At 37.8% G+C, this 21,590-nt stretch overlaps 1 protein-coding gene across 6 annotated transcripts; it reads right to left on the bottom strand.

Annotated features, from left to right (window-relative positions):
* Positions 1-866: 866 nt before the first annotated feature.
* On the bottom strand, positions 867-19,709 carry TFG (trafficking from ER to golgi regulator). Of its 6 annotated transcripts, none has more exons than XM_087721382.1 (9): positions 19,607-19,709; positions 16,326-16,432; positions 15,362-15,561; positions 12,736-12,819; positions 12,365-12,511; positions 9,463-9,630; positions 6,126-6,254; positions 4,153-4,242; positions 867-1,669 (listed from the first exon to the last, which is right to left on the bottom strand). In XM_087721382.1, the coding sequence occupies exons 3-9, from the start codon at positions 15,543-15,545 to the stop codon at positions 1,290-1,292; spliced, it is 1,182 nt and encodes a 393-aa protein (XP_087577508.1). In that variant the 5' UTR covers positions 15,546-15,561; positions 16,326-16,432; positions 19,607-19,709; the 3' UTR covers positions 867-1,289. The 6 variants fall into 6 exon arrangements, with proteins under 6 accessions (XP_087577508.1, XP_087577506.1, XP_087577510.1 ...); XM_087721380.1 differs by having other exon boundaries at positions 15,362-15,558; XM_087721384.1 differs by having other exon boundaries at positions 867-1,666; positions 15,362-15,558.
* Positions 19,710-21,590: the final 1,881 nt, after the last annotated feature.

Below are 21,590 nucleotides of genomic sequence, written 5' to 3'. Positions count from 1 at the left end.
TTTGTCCCTTCAATATTTTGGCTCATCTAATTGATCTCCATTAATTTCATGTGTTTTTATACAACAGATAAAAATAATACAGTTTTAATAAACCAATATATTTGATCCTTGGGCTTGATTTAGAAAAAGAAGAAAGTGTTGAACAGGGACATCTGAATAGAATTCAAGAAAAATGTTATGTGCATAATGCTCTAAACCAGGAGTGTCAAACTGGCGGCCCATGGGCCAGATGTGTCACGTGCAGGCCACACTCACCCCAGCTCTGCAAAGGGAAAAACATCACAATGTCACGTAACGGCAATGTGACACAGCAGGTTTGACACCCATGATCTAAACAAAAACCAACACTCATAAGCCCTTCTGAACAACCCATGAAGATATCTTGCCTTACCAGCATACTGATGTAATTCACTGTAAGTGTGCCATGGTAACATCACCTTAACTTACAAACAATTAAAATAAGCTATTTATTATCTAATCAAAATGTTAAGACAACACATAACAACAGCATTCTATTTCCATTACAAGAAGTTTACTGCTCGCTGAACACTGAGAGTCCTAAGCTCCTGTTAATATCTGTTACGAAAGGCATTTTAATTTATTTAATTTGCTTGAGTTTTTCTGCCAAAGCCTTGGCTATAATCATCACTCAAGTATCTGTCATTTTTACTGATATACGCAAAGAAAAGAACAAAGTTACACAATGTTTACTACAGCATTTTTCAGCTGCTATAATAACAGGAATTGCTTCAAATGTGTTCTTGTGTGAAAAATATTTCAACACAATCCTGGGAGTTGGAGACTTAGTTTTCTTTAGAAAGATAGGTATAACATTTACTAAACAGACTTCTCTGCAACTGATCAAATAATGATTTGAAAGTTTTTATTCAATTGCATTGTGAAGGTTACAATTTATATGTTATCTAATTTTTAACAAGTGGATCTAATTTAGTACTTAATTTTATTAGCAAAACCAATTCAAGAAAGTCAGCTAGATTTTCACCTAGCAGTTTAATATGGCAAACCAGAATGTCATCTGCTTTACATACATTTAGGTAGTGTTTCCAATGGGACAAATATTACACTAGAAAGCCAATACAATTTAAAGCAGGAAACAAGATTCATTTGGTCATTTATCCCAGAAAATTAAAGAGCAAAGGTGATACCATACAATATTTTGCCTTTCAATATTTTTTAAATATCAATTAAAGAATCTTCTTGTCTGTACAGGTGGAACAGCATCAGCAGCTGCTTGGATTTACCTGGGGCTCTTTAAAAGCATAGTTTCCTTATCGATAACCAGGACCTGGCTGAGTATAGCCCTGGCCAAATGGAGGACGACTGCGTGCATAAGGATTAGGGCCACTTGGAGGAGGAGTCATAGTAGTTCCGGGAGGTGGGGTGAAACCAGGTCTTGGCTGGTAGGTGCTGGGCTGGCTAGGAGCTATTCCAGGTTGCGATGCTGGAGTTACATTATAATTAGCAGATTGGGAGGCCTGAGTTGTAAAATTTTGTGGAGCATAAGTGCCTGTTTGATACTGCTGAGGAGGCTGAGCTGGCAGCTGTGTAGCTGGGCCAGAAAAGCCAGGAGCTGGAGCCTGGGAAGCTTGCTGAGTATATCCTTGGAACTGCTGTGCTTGTTGAGGAGCAGTCTGTTGGCTGTAGCCTGCTAAGAGATCCAATTAAAACAAAGACTAAATCAAAGTAGAACTTGCTTCTTTATATTAGCATTATTTACTTTATATTGAATTTTACATGAAGTAAAAGACAAATAAAAACAGAAAAGAAAAAGGGGCAACAAAAAAGACAGTTATACAGTTATAAAATATAACAACTTCCGATCTTCTATTCAACAGATATTGATAGCCTATCACCTCCCCTTCCCTTTTATCTCTTCCAGAAATCCCTTCAACCCTATGGTAAGTTCTCATCTTTTTTTATTATAAAATCTACAAATTGTTGATTTGTTTTATTCTTTGTTTAGCAAAATTCCCATAAAAGGTTCCCAGCCTTTTCAAAAAGCATTTGACTAAACAGGGAAGTTTCGCATTTCTGCCAATTCTAACAGTTTTATGATTCGTTCCTCCATTTTGAAAATTTCAATACTCTTCCATCTTTGTGCATGCCATTGTATATAACTGCCATTACCATATTCAAAATGAATTTGTATATGTGTTCGTGCATGCACAAATGTGTATGCATATTCTGAAAGTTATCAAATTTAAGTACAGCTGTTGAAAAAATGAATTCAGAGTTCTACAATCGTGAATATATATGAATATAGTGTTCTGTATGCAGGGAACAGTTTCACATAGCTGTATTCTAAAAGTTGATTTGTGTAAGTGAACAAAATACTTTAATATCCGGCACCATCAAAAATACAGTTCATACACTTCAACAAAGCATGTGTGTGTGGGGGGGGGGGGGGAAATCTATATAAACCATTTAAAAAAGTGATGAGGTGGTAGACAAGGTGAAACTGTATGAATTTGTTATTTATTATGCATAATAAAATTATATAAACAAAATATAGTATATTGCACGTATTTTGATATGTGAAAGGTCTCTTTAGAACAGATGAACATTTTAAAGAAATGTGGACCAAATGGGAAACATGTTTTGTTTCAAGCTTGTAACAAAATAGTCCCATTCAAAATGTTCCATAGGAGAGGCCAATGTATGCTCCATCAGAACAAAACCTATAAATGACTTTGAGTGTTTTGTTCCAACCACAAAATGCTATTTTGGGAACATATTTTTGTTCTGCACTCATAACATCAATAATAATCCATTAAAAAGTGAGAAGTGCCCGTTTCAACATTGTTTCTAAAACCAGATTGCTGAAAACATCTGAGTTCAAAATGGCCAAGTTCCAAGTCAAATATTTTAGAGTTCAAAATGCTTAGCACCTCCATAATTATCAGTATGTCTGCATGTAGATCCCAGCGTGAAACAATCAATACACATCTGAATGCAAAAGATATCTCTCGATATCATTTTCACAAATACAAAAATGTAGACAGGAGTGTATATATTCTTAATTCTGTGTGTTCAGTTATATCACAAATAACTTTCAAAGACAAATTCACTGGTAATGTGAAACAAAATCTGGAAGGGAATGGGAGACTAAGAACTCCATTTATTTCTTGCATAAAACACACCTGAAGCTACTTGCAATGAAACCTCTCCAATGTCTGGAATCCTGTTAGCATTAAATACCAGATACATAATAATTATTAAAAACACAGGATCCTTAAGAGAAAGCAATGACTAAAATCAACTTTGAAGTCAATTTTGAACTCACCTGAATTTACTTTGAAACAATCAAGAGCACAACTAAACAATTTTGATTGAACTAAACTGACCTACAACGAATGATGATACTAAGAAGTAAAGACTATCATCTGTAATGTACCCATATATAAATATTACGCAGAAAACTGAATGGTTTCTCTGTAATGCATCACAAAACTAATTTCAATACACAGAAAGAACTGTTGGTAATTATATTAACAGCTGCTAAAACTCAGGAGGCATTTATTTTGTATGTCTGTAGGAGTTGGGCCTCAGATTCTGTTTTGGCAGATTCTCCTAAACAAAATGCTCAAGGGAAATGTAAGCATTCAGATACAACTTTTCTTCTAGAAGTCATCTGATTTATTGGGCATTTCAAAATACTGGACCAGTTTCACTGTAACTGCAGGGTTCTAGATTATTTTCTAGAGGCAATCTGCAATCTGGTGGAATGAGCAAGCAAAACGTAAGCATTGGGCATTTTCTACTGATTTTATTTTTTATGTTAAACTCAATTATCATAATAATGCATTCCATCTGATTTTTCAAACAGTTGTACAATATCCCCTTTAAAAATGAGGGCACTGAAATATGAATGATATAAATCATATATAAACTATTAAAGCAATCAGCTCTGAGCAATGGTAGCATTCAGTTGCTACATAGGAATATATATTATCACTCCAAAACAGCTCTAAACGTATCTAAAAGTACTTGAGAATGGGAAGAGCTTTAAAAGTACTTGTGCCTTAATAACCCATTCCTGCTTTATTTTTATTTTAAAAACTAAACTACAAAGAAGTAGTCAAGTAGTTACAAAACTATTTAGCAATGCTGAAGAACCTGCCACCTTCTTACCTTGATATTGTACACCATATTGTGGTTGAGGTTGAGCTTGTGGCTGTTGAGGATATCCAGCCTGTTGTGGATACTGTTGATACATTTGGCCTACCGATTTAAAAATTTTACAACTTTAGTATATTGCTTGCTTTATCTTTGTCTTAATCTTTCTCATATATTGTTCTCTTAAAATAAGAATTTAAAAACAAATAAAGAATTAATTTACAGTTTTCAGCTTATAACTATTTGTGTAGCAATTGTTCAAAGTTACAATGTCACTGCAAAACGTGACTTACAACTAGTTCTCATATTTACAACTGTTGCAGCTTCCCATGGTCATATGATCAAAATGTGAGTGCTTGGCAAGGTTGCAGTGCCCTGGGGACATGTGATTGCCATTCGTGACCTTTCCAAACAGCTTCCTCTAAAGTCTGATTCAATCAACAACCACTTGATTTACTTAACTGTACTGATTCATTTAGCACCCGTGGTAAAGAAATTCATAAAATTAGATGCAGCTCACTTTACAGCCTTGCTTAGCAATAGAAATTCTGTTCCTTATTGTGCTTTTAAGAACTACCTATAACTGATAATTTTCTAGGGCCAAATGTAACGTAGCAAGAATGTATATTTTCTCCTCCAAACAATTTTCCAACGAGAAATATACAGGTGAAACTTGAAAAATTAGAATATCGTGCAAAAGTTCATTTATTTTAGGGGCCCAAACCAAGTACTGAGTAAATATGCATGCTTATACTTTTCAGAGGTCCAATATTGTTCTATGTATAATCCTTGTTTTATTGATTGCATGTAATATTCTAATTTTCTGAGATTGTGGATGTGGGGTTTTCATGAGCTATAAGCCATAATCATCACAATTATGACAAATCACGGCTTGAACTATCTTGCTTTGCATGTAATGAGTCTTATCTCATATACAATATACCTTTTAAGCTGCATTACTGAAATAAATGAACTTTTGCACGATATTCTAATTTTTCCAGTTTCACTTGTATATGTATATATGCTATCAGAATATAGTTGCCTTGTGGCAGTAAATAAAAATTGATTTAGGGAAGGATAGCAACCAATTATATGCAAAACACTTTGGGATAAAACTTTTACTTTATCAACAGGGGAGTATGCTTCCTTCTCTCAATCTGCAGGACCACTATCACTGCCTGCATGTGGAAAGAATACCTACCAAGAGGGAGATAACAACTATAACAGAAGAGCCTGCATAAACACACACTGCTTTGGAAAGGCAGTTTTGTGTGCATATATTTAGGTCAGAACTAATATTGGAATTTTCTTTCATATGTACCAAATGTCTGTGTAATAAACCAGATATTTTAAAATGATAATATTTCTAACTATTTATTTAGAAAACTTAACCAGTACTTCTAGTAATAGTGCTTCATTTTTAAGCCCCTATGCTAATCCTTCAAATAGCCTTTATGCGTTCATTTTAGAGAACTCTTTATTATGACTCAGCATTAGTGCACCATCTAGTGCTAGGTTACACAATCCCCCCCCCCTTTTTTAAAAATTGTACATTATGCATGTTTCCTGTATTTGGTGAATTAAAACAGTTAAAAACCATCTGTTAGCGTATAAATCACTTTAGAGTAATATAAAACAACACCCCCAATTCCAAGAAACAGAATTACATTTTGACAGTGAAAAAAATGAAGCAGCAATGACTAAACATAAATGTATCCAGAAGTGAACAAATGCGGTTTGAAAACGAAGATTAAAAAAAAAACAAGTCAAAAATATCACAAGATATAAATGCTTGAGAGAAATCTAAAGGTAAGGCACACAGTCATGGAAGTAAGAGTAGCAAGTCCAAGAACAGTTAAATAAAACTGCAAACAGCCAAAAGTGGTGTGGAACTGCAGGAGCAAACATCATAAACTGTATCACACTGTGAGATACAAAAGGGCAAATATGTTCACTGGGAGTAGGGTAATCATGAATGAATTGCTTACCATCCATTTGACCAGTTTGGGGCTGAGAGCCTCCATATGATGGTTGCTGTGGTGGATGAGCTGCAGAGGATGCAGAAGTGATACTGTCAGGCGTTCCTGAACGTTCCTCCACAGGGGCACTGGGTGGTCCTGGAAAAGAAAATATTTTGAAAAGAAAATAATGAACAATAATCCGCTATGCCTTCTGGAATCCAATTATCTTACTTTCAAAATAAAGATGGGATGCAAATAAATAAACAGCCTACACTAAGATGGCTGCAGAACGTTAATACAATTAATTCTCTGTGTCAGAAATGCATAGCTTTCTAGTCAGCCTTCGAATGGATGTCTAGATTCCTACTTCAAAAAATGGTAGGAGCCACAATGAAACCATTGAAATAAAATTTAATTTCACATAATTTTAGTCTCTTTTCAATCAAATTAATTAAATATAGGTAATATTACTTTCTATGCAACTTTCCCTTCTCTCACTTAGAAATCGCTAATTGATTACTACTTTTGGAGGGTTTCTGGAAATTATACCCAGGGTTTTCAGGTCATGAAAATGTGTTTTGTGACATTTTTGCCGAAAACCAGCAATTACTTCATTTTCAGAAAAAATTGCTACATCATGAATAATTGGTTTGCTTAACAAATGTGGCATCTGCTTATCAATTGTGATGTTCACTTAACGGCTGCCATAAGAAAAGTTATAAAATTGGGAACATAATACATATTTCAATACAGAGAAATATTATTTTAAATAATGCAAATAATCTCTCCAATACTAGGCAAATACACTATTAGTTTCCAAATTAGCAATTTCTGTACACCTGGCAGTACCTTTGCTCTAAACTACATTTTTAAATTCATTTTTAAATTTAAGCGCTGCCATGTTATATCTGCTTTAAAATGCTGCCATCTGCTGTTTGCTTATATTACTTTTTGAAACTCAAATAGTATTACTGACTTGCTACTAACCAAAGTAATTTTCTCATCTGTTTTGACCATTAGCTTAGTCAAAAATAACTATGATGAGTTTCACAATTATTCATAGTAGTACCAACTCCAAGTGATATTAACTTCCTAAAATATACCTTATAATGCTGAATTAATTACTGTTACAGATAGATTCTGGAGTACATCAAAAGAAGCAGATTCTAAACTTCATATTCAGATATTATACTAAAAGATTTAACTGATATTGAAGTTAGCTGGAACTTATTTTTAACAGTCTATTCCAAGCTAATTAAGTTGAATCCAATTAACTTCACAGCACACAGCAAAATGCTATGAATCCAATCCATTAAATCAATGTTGCAACTTTATCGTTTCACTAAACTTCAGGGATATTTCTGCAACAAGTTGTCATGTGTATCTACTATGCAATAGCAATTCTCTGTCATTTCAAAAACACCACACTAGTTGGCATGCAAAAAAAAAAGATAGGATTTTCTTCTACAGACTGGATTTTCCTTTTTTTATTCCTTATTGTGTTTTTTTAACTATTGATCTTCAGGTGTGAGATTAATATATTGTCACTGTTGCTGTTCAGAAACTCAGTATATATTCCCAATATACAGACTTCCCAGATTTTTAAAGTCAGATTTATGTAAACCAAGGTAATCCCTGAGTATGTTATTAACAGCTGTTATGAACTGATTGTGACTGCCTACTAAAACATCACTTTCCATTACTTCAAATTCGATCAATGTGAACCGATAAATGTTTATCTGCACAGGCATAGTTATGCCCCTAGTAAACTAATACAGTAATAAATTGTTGGCCAAGTCTGTCTCTTCTGCATTTATATCACAAGTTTTCACTGAAATATCAAGATTTCTTATACTCTACTCATCTCAGTTTTATCTCAACAACTATCTTCTGATGTGATTTAGGCTGAGAGAGAATAATAGACCCCAAACCATGCAGTAAGCAAGGTGGAAACTTGAATCTAGTTGCCTCCGGTTTAAGTGCAACAATTGGTCACAGGTAGTCCTCAACCTATGACCACAACTGAATCCAAAATGTCTGTTGCTAAGCGAGACAGCTGTTGAGTTTTGTCCCATTTTACCATCTTTCTTGCCAGAATTGTTAAGTGAATCACTTCACTTAACAATATAGTTGTTAAGTGAGTCTGGTTTCCCCCCTTGATTTTTCTTGTCAGAAAGTTGCAAAAGATAATCCCAGAACACAGCACCTGTCATAAATACATGCCAGTTGCCAAGCATTTGATTTTTGATCATGTGATCACGGGGATGCTGTAATGTTTGCTAAATGTGAAAATTAGTCGTTAAGTCACTTTTTTCAGTGCCATTGCAACTTTGAACAGTCACTAAATAAATCGTGGCTAAGATGGGGACTACCTGTATGATGGTTCAAATGTATACTTGGTGGTCTACTTAAGAGATATTGGTTGTACTGAATTCAAGTTGGAAAGAGGTATCATATTTTTCGCACTTTAAGATGCACCTGACCATAAAACGCACTCAGGTTAGAGGAGGAAAATGGATAATGACAAAGACAGAAGAGGTGGGGTTCAGCACTGTAAAAGGACCCCGCCACCGCGTCTGTATTTTTCATCCCATAAGATGCACAGACATTTCCATCCACTTTGCGGGGGTACATCTTATGGAGTAAAAAATACTGTATATTAAAGACTCTAAAAGGGGGGGGGTATGGAATTACTCCCTTTAGGGGAGTAAACATAATGCAAAAATTTGAAATCTGAAATGTCTTCATGTACAAGTAGTTGTCGCTTAACAACCACAAGTAGGATGGAATCTTGGTTGTTAAGCAAGATGTCACATGAATACTGAACTCAGCAACCTCAATTCCAGCACTCCTAGTTGCAGTTGTTAAGCAAACACACCAAACTAAAATCTTTATCTCCCTTTGTCTTTTTGCCATCTCTCCCTATCAGGGAGGTGGCAGTAGCTTCAACCTTCCCTACTAGCTTCCCCATTGGCTTGGAAGCCAGTAGAGGGGATTGCAAATGCTTTCAAATAGCATCATGTGCTTGGCAAGCAGGCAGCCAAGCACTCAGACTGCAAGCACATGGCTATGGTGTGCGTGCGTGCAAAAGAGAGAGAGAGAGAGAGAGAGAGGGAGGGAGGGAGGGAGGGAGGGAGAGAGAGAAAGAGAGAGAGAGAGATGTTAATTGTAAGCTTTGTGATGGTCAGAAGTACTTTATAGGCGCATAAAGCACTCTTTCCAAGGCTGTTGTTAAACTGAATGGTTGTTAAGCACCTGGCCCTTAATTGAGGACTACCTGTACCATCTATAAAATTGCCATATACCTGGTCAATTCTGAAAGAGAGTACTTCAGCAACAGTTTCAATAAAATATATATTCTTACCCGACACCTGATCATCTGTCAGCCCAAATGCTGACAAGACATTTTTGTTGATTTCATCTTGATTTTTTAATGGATCAAAAGCAGACATACTTGCTGCTATAACTTGAGTAGATGGCTTGACAGTTGAATCGGCACTAGCAGGCTTGTGTTCCCTACCCTCTGCAACATCTGCAACAGAGATGGAAATTTTCAGAACCTGAGATTAGGGTAGCACTTAACACTGTTAGGTAACAAGCCTAAACTTTACAGACTTAAAGCAATTACAGCACTGCACAAAAGGTTGCAAGCTCAAACCTGCAAATCCAAAATATTTCAATTGGACCTTATCAGAAATGATTCCATGTTGGTAAAAGCATTTAGTCCTCACCTAAAACACATAATTCAAACCAATTTTGCAGTCAGAATACTTCTGTTAAGAAAGGAAAGGCCATTTAATGTAGTGTTTAATGGGCTGGTTTAAAAACCAGGAGATTGTGCCACCTCAAGCACGAAAGCCTTCTAGGTGATCTTGGTTATTTACTATTCTGCAGCCCAACCCACCTCACAGGGCTCTTGTAAGAATAGGAAGAGGCATATATGTTTGTCACCTTGGTACTTATTTAAAAAAATCATAAAGACAGCATAAAATAAAACCAAATGGATGAAAGTTTATTAGTTTAGTTTAGTTTTATTAGTTTTATTAGAATTTGTAGGCCGCCCTTTTCCCTGAGGGGACTCAGGGCGGCTCACATAAAACTGGGAAGGGGGGAATACAAACATCAAGATAGAAACATATAATAAAATGGTAGGCAACATACATTCATCATTCGGGAGGGGTAACTATCCTTATCCCCAGGCCTGACGGGCGAGCCAGTTCTTCAAGGCTATGCGGAAGGCTTGGACGGTGGAGAGGGTACGAATCTCCACGGGGAGCTCGTTCCAAAGGGCCGGGGCTACTGCTAAGAAGGCCCTCCTCCTTGTGGTTGCCAGCCGACACTGGCTGGCCGATGGTATACGGAGGAGGCCTACTCTATGGGATCTTATTGGTCGCAGGGATGTAATTGGCAGAAGGCGGTCTCTCAAGTATCCAGATCCACTGCCATGTAGGGCTTTATGGGTGATTAATAGCACCTTGAAGCGCATCCGGAGATCGACAGGCAGCCAGCGCAGCTCGCGGAGGATAGGTGTTATGCGGGTGAATCGAGGTGCACCCGCAATCACTCGCGCGGCTGCGTTCTGCACTAGCTGTAGTCGCCGGATGCTCTTCAAGGGCAGCCCCATGTAGAGCACATTGCAGTATTCCAGCCTAGAGATCACAAGGGCCCGAGTGACTGTTGTGAGAGCCTCCCGATTCAGGTAGGGTCGCAACTGGCGCACCAGGCGAACCTGGGCGAATGCCCCCCTGGTCACAGCCGTTAGGTGGTGGTCAAATGACAGCTGTGGATCCAGGAGGACTCCCAAGTTGCGAACCCTCTCTGAGGGGTGTAGAATTTGACCCCCCAGCCTGAGTGATGGAATATTAGTCAAATCTTTGGGAGGAAAACACAACAGCCACTCGGTCTTTTCTGGGTTGAGCACAAGCTTGTTAACCCTCATCCAGTCCATAACGGCCTCAAGACCCCGGCTCATCACATCTACCGCTTCATTGAGTTGGCACGGGGCGGACAGATACAATTGAGTATCGTCCGCGTATTGATGGTATCTGATCCCGTGCCTGCGGATGATCTCTCCCAGCGGTTTCATGTAGATGTTGAATAGCAGGGGGGATAAGACCGAACCCTGAGGCACCCCATAATTTAGGGGCCTAGGGGACGATCTCTGCCCCCCCACTAACACCGACTGCGACCTGTCCGAGAGGTAGGAGGAGAACCACCGTAGCACGGTGCCTCCCACTCCCACCCCCCGCAGTCGTCGCAGAAGGATACCATGGTCGATGGTATCGAAAGCCGCTGAGAGGTCAAGGAGGACCAGGATGGAGGAATGTCCTTCATCTCTGGCTCTCCAGAGATCATCAATCAATGCGACCAAAGCGGTTTCTGTGCTGTAACCGGGTCTGAAGCCTGACTGGAAGGGGTCTAGGTAGTTTGCTTCCTCCAAGGACCGTTGGAGCTGGAAGGCCACCACCTTCTCAACAACCTTCCCCAAGAAGGGAAGGTTGGAGACAGGGCGATAGCTATTAAGAGCAGCTGGATCCAAGGATGGTTTCTTCAGGAGGGGTCTCACCACCGCCGCTTTCAGTGCGGCGGGGAAGTTCCCCTCCCGAAGGGAGGCGGTCACGACCGCCTGGATCCAGCCTCGTGTCACCTCACTGCAGTTCGTAACCAGCCATGAGGGACACGGATCCAGAACACAGGTGGAGGTACTTACAGCTCTCATGGCCTTGTCCACATCCCCGGGGGTAACGTCCTGAAACTCAACCCAGAGCTGTTCTACTTGGTCCCCTTGTGCCTCGGCTGGAACTGCGGGGGTGGAGTCCAAGTCCGACCGAAACCGAGCAATTTTGTCCGCTAAGAATTGGGCATACTCTTCAGCTCTGCCCTGCAAGGGTTCCCCCGCCTCCCTTTTGTTCAATAGGGAGCGGGTTATCCTAAACAGGGCGGCTGGACGGGACTCAGCGGATGCAACCAGGGTGGCTATGTGGGAAAGTATTATAGGTTGCATTGGGAGAGTTTCGGGATTGTGTTTTTCTGTTTCTGTTTTTCTGTTATTGTTTTGTTGTGATTAGGGGGCACTTGGAGCTCTCATTTTAAGATGGGCAGTCATATAAATATTTTAAATAAACTAAATGGCAAATAAGGCTGGAACAGGATATTTAGGGAACAGAGCATTTCCACCCTGGAATGTTTGCATATTCTAGACAAGCATAGCTTATGAGAAGGGATATCCATATCAATCCATTTTTAAGTAACAGTTATCAACTCACCATTTTCAGGCAGACTAGTAGAAAGTCCTGGCTCAGCAGGAGGTTCTAAGCAATCCAATAAACGATTCACTTTGTTGCGAAGCTCTATCAGTTCTCGGCGAAGGTATTTTACCTGATTTGATTCTAGCGGTCTTGGCTGCCCATTAACTATAAAAGAGATACCACACTAGTAAGTTTTCACAAGATAAGACAAAAGAGTCTTAAGATTTTATAACTTGTACATAATGTGTATTAACGTCTCCAGAACAAATGATATGTAGCATCTATGTTCTGAACAGTTACATAAATTCTTGGGAATGAAGGAAAACTTATTGCCAAAGAAAATTGAAAAAAAAAAGTATCAAGCAACTTTTAACAATATTTTTACTTACCAAACAGTGTCAGTTTCAGGATTCTACTGCACTGAATTGCAAAGGAAAGATCTGAACTATCAAAGATTGTTATAAGATCGCCATCTGTTAATTAAGGAGAACGAGGAATCAGATACAACTTCCAAAAAAAAAAAAAAACCCTCACATATCAGTGTCAGTCATTTAAAAATCTATTTCCAAAAAATAGCAAGCAGCTGGGAGAAGGCAAGAATCAAATAAAACCTGGCAGCACAGGTAGAGTTGAAGTGCTGTCAAAACTTGTTCCAAGGCTTTACTCTGTATTCTGCAAGTAGGGGGGGGGGCTTTGATATCATAAAGATTCTTTCTGATATATAGAGTTTTAAAAAGTTCCTGGCCAATGAAGCCTGCAAGCTTGCTTCCTCTGCTAACATGAGTGAGGCAAACCAATCTCATTGACATGAGATGGTCCCTCAGGTAATTTGGACCAATGCCATGAAGGGGTTTAAAGGTGATTGCCAACATCTTGACTTGCATCCAGAAGTAAACAGGCACCCAGTGCAGCTCACAGAGAAGTTGTGTTTCATAGTTCATTCTTGGGCCCCAAAAGTTCCAGCACCACTGCACTCTGCACCAGCTATAGATTCTGAATGCTCTTCACAGGTAGTCCCATGTAGAACTTTTGCAGTAGTCCAAACATGAGATGACTATATCTTATGACATAGGGCAGACATTAAGTTTATATAGCACTGATGCCAAAATTAACACTAAATGTGCAAGTGGAAGTAATTAAAAGATATTCACAGCAAACTTTGCTAATTGGTACCTGGGGTAAGGCTGTGCTATAATCATAATAATGCTCCAAGATGCAATTATTGCCAGTCAATAACTAACAAGAAGTGCCACTAAACTTATCCAAGGTGCAACATTACAAAATGCAACCACTCAGTTTATGCCATTTAACTGAGCTGTTCCTAGGTTGAAAATAATTTGAAAGAAGTATTTTGGCTCCACTACAAGAGGAATATCTCTCTGCCATTTATTGAAGTACAGGGCGGGGCATAACCTTTTCCTAGGGGGTCACAGCAAGATCGACAGCAGTTTACAACTTCCGCGACACCTCATTTTAAAGCCCATAAAAAACTGAATTGAATGAGCTATTAAATGTTAAATTTGCTTTAAGAATGGCTGGAAAATTCGATTCGGAAGAACAAAGGATCATTGACAGAATAAAATGCATTGCCTTTCGAGAGGCTCGCGAAAACAATGTCGAATTTTGGGGCAATGACGTCTGGCCGGGAAATTCGCCAGATCTCAATCCGGCAGAGAACATTGGGGCCATAATTAAGGATGAAGTGGAAGCTCTGATGATTCAGGAGCAAGGTCAAAATCGATATTCGGTTGAAACTTTGAGAATGAATTTGGAAACTGTGTTGAAAAATCTGGAAAATCGAACGGAACTGTTTGAAGATTTGTTGTGTTCTTATCCACCTCGTTTGAATGCTGTTCGAAGGGCTAATGGTGGTCATACTGACTATTAAATCGTGTCAATAAACTCAGTTTTTGATGGGCTTTCGAATGGTGTATGAATTATTTGTGTTGTTATTACAAGTGTTGCTGTGACCCCCTAGGAAAAGGTTATGCCCCGCCCTGTATATAGTTTTTCAGGCTTCTATGTAAATTCTGAAAAAGGATGTAGCTATTCTAATAATCACAATAAATGGAATGCTTTAATTATTCCATGGAAACAGCTGCTTTTTTCAATTACATGAAAACTATAAACAAAGGTGTCTGTTTTAATTACTAAAAATACTTCATTTGCAAGAGCTGTAAAGCATTTGAGTCATTTATGAAATGTATAAGCTATATTAATGTTCCAACAAAAAGCAGAAAATGTTTGTTTTTTCCTCTAGTTACAGTGTTAAACAAAAGAGGAAGTTTGGATAATATATACCTGAGAAATACTATCTGAGGCTTTCCATTCAGATTGAAAATTATGAAAACTAAATACATATACATAGATCAGAATTTATATTTACTGCATCAACTGTTGTCTCTTCAGGGATTCACATAATATCACTCTCTGCTAATTGTAGCAAGGTAGGACTATATAAATCACCAATTGAGAATGCAGTGTCTTCATCACTGCCCAAAAGATTTCACAAGAACAGGTTATATTTCCAAGCTGTTTCTTTCATTCAACTGCCTTTCCAATAAAAGTTCACTCCACTGGATAAATTTCATATCATAAATCCTTTCCTATGTCACTAGTTCCTAAATCTTAGTTCTGCATTCTTCATACTTTACCCAACACTTGCATCATTTGAAGGCAAACACCCATTTTAGACTGGTTTCAAACATGTGGCCAATGGTCCAACACAGAAGATAAAACAAAGGAGGAGATACATATACAAGTGTTATTGTACAAAACATTACTTCCTATAGAAAATATGTTGCAATTTGATCATACTATCATATAGTAACTATACAATGTAAGATTCAATGTAACTAAGAAAGATCTAATTATTCTGATATTGTTCTATGCTTTGGAATTCCATAGCTTTGCATGCACTAGAAAAAATGTGTTCCAAAGCAAAAGCTGAAGACTTCCATTAAGGTTTTTCATTATTAGACAACATTAGAAAGTGGAAGGTAAATAAAATCCTACCTTCATCCTTATATTTTACTGTAACTTCATCGTTGCTCAGCAGTTTCCCCCTGAAAACTCTCTGCATCATCAGCACCAACTCATCATAGGTGATATCCTCATTGTGAATTGGAATTCTCCTAATATCATCACCCAGCTGAGCTTTAATTATAAGCTTTCCACTCAAATCCAGTTGGCCATTCATAGTTACTACAGGTCTTCTTACAGAAATATAAAAATGGATTAGTAACATGAATATCTATCAATTTAACCAAAATACAAAGTAGGCTCATGGCTGGTATTTTTTCTCCTTCTCTCCCCCTCCCCCTCCAATCTTTCTCTCTGCATTACTAATAGGGATATCTCATGCCCTGGTGTTTCAGTAGCTTTGTAAAATTATGAAGGAAAGTTAGATTCCTTTCAAAGTGACCCAAACTGAATTTGTGCTTTACATTTTGAAGAATTGTCAACATTAAAAAAAAATACTCCTCTATTTGGTATGTTAGGAAATAAATAAATCTTTTAAAACCTAATTTCAAAAATGCAGTCACAGGAAAAAGTGTGAAATTATAAGGGACAATTGCAGATTTGTCAACCATGAATAGCATAACAAAGTACATTATTGACTACAAGAGTGACACAGGCACAAGGTATCCATTGTCAGCATTTAAAACTTCCCATTAAAAAATATATTTAAAAAGAGTAAGAAATGTCATGGGGAGATTCTTATTTTGCAAGATTTCTGAAGTCATAACATGAAAGCTCACAATTTTTGCGTTGATTCTCATGAAGGAACAAGAGATTTTTGATGATTAATTGGGGTCTGTGTATGTGTGATGAAAACAATGTTTCAATTACTTTAAATAAAATTGGCTATTTGGAGCCCAATTTACAAATGACATTTCATCATAATAAAGAGGAATCACTCTAACTTCATACTTTATACTTTGATAAATTCTATAAAAATATCAAATGTATAAATTACCTGTTTTGCACTGGTTTCCAAAAGAATGATTCTTTTTACTTTCAGCTGGATGTCAAATGCCCCGCCATACAGTGCTGATTACCAAAATAGACAGTAGTGTACAATACCTGCAACAGAACATTGTTAGGTTTTATCATCTCTCAAAAGAGCAATATCATTCATATGCAACATATGTTTACATTCTCAAAATATAACCCTGAATCTACACCGATTTCACTAATCCTTAACTTGTATTATTGCCAAAATATCCTGCTTTTAAGTATTCCATTAAGAATAAGTCAGGACTGTAAACCATATAACTCAGTTACTATTTCATATTTTCTATTTCATCAAGCCAAGGTAGAAGGCAGTTTAGAAAGAACAGATCAGATTACTTGGTCGCCAAAAGGCTATACATAGTTCAAAACTACAAAACATTCAGTTCTATAATTCTAGAGTCAAAAACTGAATCTTGCTAGGAGGATTAATGGTTGGAAAGAATGCCTGCAAATGAATATCTAAACAGTTATAATCCCTGTGTTCCCATGTGAAACACGTTTTCATATTTAATATTATCACTCAATTGTAAAAAACACAAATGTTTTTTATAAATATCAGGTTTTTTATCAATTCAAACCCATATTCAAATAACTTGTATAATAGCATATTGACAGCCCTTCCTCCCAAAGCATACAGAGGAACATTCCCTAATTCTCCATCAGATGTACAGTATTTATTTCCTTCCAGTACTAAAAAGTCCAGACATAGGAACAAAATTCTGAATGAATTTTGCTATGTTGGAGGACAGGAAATACAGAGGATCTTAGTCAGCAGATAACATACAGTATGAGGAACAATACATCCAAGAGCTGTTGAATATATTGTATTGCATTATCTTGATTTAGTGTTTGATTAAATGAAAGTATTATACACATTGGGGCAGGGAGAGAGGGAGAGAGAAAGAGAAAATATAAGCAATTTGTTTCAATGCTTACTATTTAATTATTAATAAAATTTATATGGTTGCCCAATTCACTCTCGGTGACACCAGGCTGCTTACAAAGATAAAACCCAGTACACAAACCAATAAACCCCCAGTCCCGTAGCAACAACAATCAAACCAGCTGCTTGTTGGGCTCGATGCATTATAAAATAAATATTGTATAATGCAGTGACAAGCATAACCCAACAAAATTGTTTGATGCAAACAAGAAAGAGGCTATCATCTACTGCTATTTAGATGAACTGAAGAAAAGCTTAAATCCAATTGAGAATTTTTAATGAATTCTTTATTGGTTAATATGCATATTTTAAGTTGGAGCAAGAACTGTGATGCAATGTTACAGCCCCAATAACATAATTTCTGACTTGATGTGTCAGAGAAATAGAAATCTTTCAGATATTCAGGAATCATTTCCTACTTCGGATCTAATCTTCTCAATTATTTGTATATAAAATACAGGTAACCTATAAAATTTATTAGTTTTTTGTCTTGGCAAAACACCAACATTATTACTATTCTCATATCTTTAAAAGATCCAAACATAAACAACATTTTGAAATAGTTTCCCCAAATGTGCTTTTAAAATACTATATTATTTGTTTACTGACTACAGACTCTTCTACATTTCTCCTGCTTTATCTTTTTGTTTGTAATCTAACAATTATACTGTAGTACAGGAAAGTATAAATGAATTAATCTATAGTGGCATACAGTAATTTTAAAAATTAATTATCCATTTCAGAGTCATCATTAAAAGATATTCCATAACAAACCTACCAATATTTAAGATGCCATAAAACTTACTATCTCTGCTGTATCAAATTAACTAATGGTCTGGAATCTTTATATTATTGCTCTAAATGTCATTAGTGAGTTTTAATTTGTAATCAAGAGATGGCCAAAATCTTACAAGTGAACTTGTTGTGAATTTATATTAAGCTTCCAATGCAATTTTCATTAAAGACAGATAATTTGGGACTATATGTTGACCTAAAATCCTATATTCGCTTATCTAAGAATAAGTCTCATTGAAATCAGGAACTGCCTATTTCCAGACATGTAAGACTTGAACTGTACATATGTTAAGGAATTATATGTAGTCATCAACCTATGACCCTATGACCATAATTGAGACCAGAATTTCTATTGTTAAGATAGGCAGTTAAGTGAGCTGTACCCAATTTTATGACATACATACATACAAGAGAGAGACAGACAGACAGACAGACAGACAGACTCACTCCAGACTGCAGAGAAGAGCATCAAAGACAATTAGGAGACTAAAAGCTAAAAAGGTATGAAGTTTGCAAGAACTGGGAATGTCTACTTTAATGAAAAGGACTAGTGGTGACATGATAGCAGTCCAATATCTAAGGAGCTGCGTATGTGTGTGTGTGTGTGTGTGTGTGTAGGTATGTGTGTGTGTATGTAGGTGTAGGTAGGTAAGATAGGTAAGATAGGTAGGTAAGATAGGTAGGTAGGTAGGTAGATAAGATAGGTAGGTAGGTAGGTAGATAAGGTAGGTAGGTAGGTAGGTAGGTAGGTAGGTAGGTAGGTAGGTAGGTAGGTAGGTAGGTAGGTAGGTAGATAGATAGATAGATAGATAGATAGATAGATAGATAGATAGATAGATAGATAGATAGATAGATAGATAGATAGATAATCTTGAATGACCTTGGCTACAATCTTCCCTTCCTCCAAGTAACGATCCTTTGTAGCTTTTTAAATCGGGCATCACTAGGAGAACCAGTGTTTTTCATAGCCCAGTTTATGGGCTACAAACTGCCCATTGTAAAGTTTCCAGCATCGGACGGGGGGGGGGAGGGAATGCCCAACCCCTCAAAAAAAAAAAGCAGCTTTCCAAGCAAAGACCTTTTTCCCTTAAAGGTGACGCCCCTAATGCGCTGCGACGCATAAGTTTCCCCCGTTTGGTTGCAAGAGGCCGATGAGGGTGCTCGCCTTTGGGCCAGAAACGCTGAAAGGGAAGCGAGCGCAGGAAGTGACAGCAGCTGACCGGCGCTCAGCTACCTTCTTCCTTTTCACCAGACATATGGAAGGGCGAAATCTCGACCAGGCTTCCCTCCTTCTTCCCCTCACGATCCTCCGGCCGGTTACTCACTCCGCCGCCGCCGCCCCCCCACATAAGCACATAAGGAACAGCTCGGCCGCGCCCATTCAAAACAAGGCCACTGTGCCCTGGCCGCCTCGATTTTGGCTCTTCCAGTACCAGGAGGCCACGGGCAGCGGCTCTCTCAGCTGCTCAGGCGGCCAAACCCGGCCTAAGGTCCCGGCTACTCACCGCCGCCGCCGTACGTGGCAAAGTGGATCTGCCAAGGTGGTCACGGCCCCGCCCTCAGCCCAAATCCCCGCGCATGCGCACCGCTCTCGCGACCCGACAGCTGGTACCTGGCCTGGAAACGCTTCGTCACAGGAAAACGAAGCTGCGCAGGCGCAAGAAGAGTCGCCGGGGGAAGTCGTAATACGTGGTTCGAAATCTTCTGCGGCGCGTTTTTTTTTTCTTCCCTAACTGGAGCAAGATTTTTGTGATACAATTGATCGCCGGAAAGAATTTCTTGTGGATTTGTGAAATGAATACTTTTTGTCAAACAAAATCGATAACATTTGCAGTGAGCAGTGTTCAGTGTCAACGTTGATCCTTTGCGTTAAACCACATTTTACTTGGATTTAGGGCGGTACGCGAATGCGTGTTCAGTGGAAGGTTGCTTTTAGATTCTGCCATGAAACCATTGAAATTCGATGAAACTGAAACAAAACAAATATGCTCTCCTGCTCCTAAGAACTGAATTCTGCATAATGGACACTGATTCTTCTCTCGCAGTTACTTTGGTGTGACGCAATTGTCATGTAATTTAAATTACAAAATTCTCTCCCTGCTATTTATTCTAATTTTTACATTTTTGAACCGCCCAGCTTCCTCAAAGAGGGAGGATGCCATCTTGTTAACATGCCAGTCTTAATACACTTGGCATTGCCTTCTTTCTCATAAAAGTATCAGCAGAAATTCTGCAATAGCAGGGATCTTTTGCCTTGTCTTTTTTCTGCAATATCCTACAAAATTGTGCTATACCTTACAGCAATGTATTCTAGGAAGCAGCTCCAAGTGGAAGTTCAGCGGAGGGCCCTTTTTATGATGGTTCCGTACTGATGAATTCATTTCTCACAAAGATTTTACAGTAAATAAAATTCTACCACTTGACCTTAAGGACAGGTGACTTCATGCACGTAGCCAAGAAGTTTTTTCCTGACAAATTGGGGGTGCAACTTGGCTGCACCTTAGTGAATTCAAGACCATTGTGATAGGCAAGTAGAACAGATTTAGATAAAAGAGCTATGGTATATCCACAATAAATAAAAGGAAAGGGCACATTTTGGGGCTTGTGAACAGTTTAGTTAACTGAAATCTTAAAAAGAACTGAATTGTAAAGTATATTGTATAATAAAAATATCCTCGTAATTAAGCCTCTTGTACAATAGATTTCCAATCTAAGATCTTTATTGCTTTTAGAATGATCAAAGCTAACAATGTTTTGTCATGATTACAAGCCATTGGTTTTATTTTAACCTTGTCTGACTTGTTTTATTGGCAGAAGGTTTTCATACACTAGACTCAAGATTAAGTAACTGACAAGCAGGGAAATATTTCAGGTTTTTAGCCAGGGTATGAGTCTTCTTATTTACTTGCCAGTTAAAAAATACAGAGACTATTTTAATATTTATGCACATCTATATTTCACAAAAGTTAATCAATAGGAGAAACAGGTTTTTCACATACTTAGCATTTTCTTCTGAAATCTTTGACCTGTGATTTACATTTTTACTGTTGGAGTACCTACTATCTTGATGTAACCTGTTCTAAAGAAGAAACAAAGTTCATACTGTGTGGAAGATCAAAGTTCACAAAGTTGTATCCTGGAGAGATGGTTTTAATTATGCTGCTGAATTTAATAGTATTCCAAGGACCAACACAGGTGGCTGAATAATCTTGTGTGTCGTGCTAAATAACCAATAAACTCACTGGTTTCAAGGGAGGTGATGATGCGAATATTGATGTATTATGAACTGGATCCATATATCATATTTAGGCTTGGTTTGTATGACATTTATGATGAATTAGATTCACACAACAGGTGGTAATTGGGTTCTTTTATTATTAGCTTTTTATTCCTATCTGTTACTTTTATAAGTGACTCAAGGCAATACCAACAACATACATAATTCTATTTCCCCCACAGCAAAACTCTGTGAAATGAGTTGTGCTAAGA

This window comes from Thamnophis sirtalis, unplaced genomic scaffold (genome assembly GCF_051295495.1).
Source record: "Thamnophis sirtalis isolate CommonGarterSnake01/CBP01778 unplaced genomic scaffold, rThaSir2_p1.2 scaffold_8, whole genome shotgun sequence".
In the NCBI taxonomy this organism is placed as follows: domain Eukaryota; kingdom Metazoa; phylum Chordata; class Lepidosauria; order Squamata; family Natricidae; genus Thamnophis; species Thamnophis sirtalis.
Note: the sequence above shows the minus strand (reverse complement) of the source record. Positions and strands in the feature narration are given on the sequence as shown.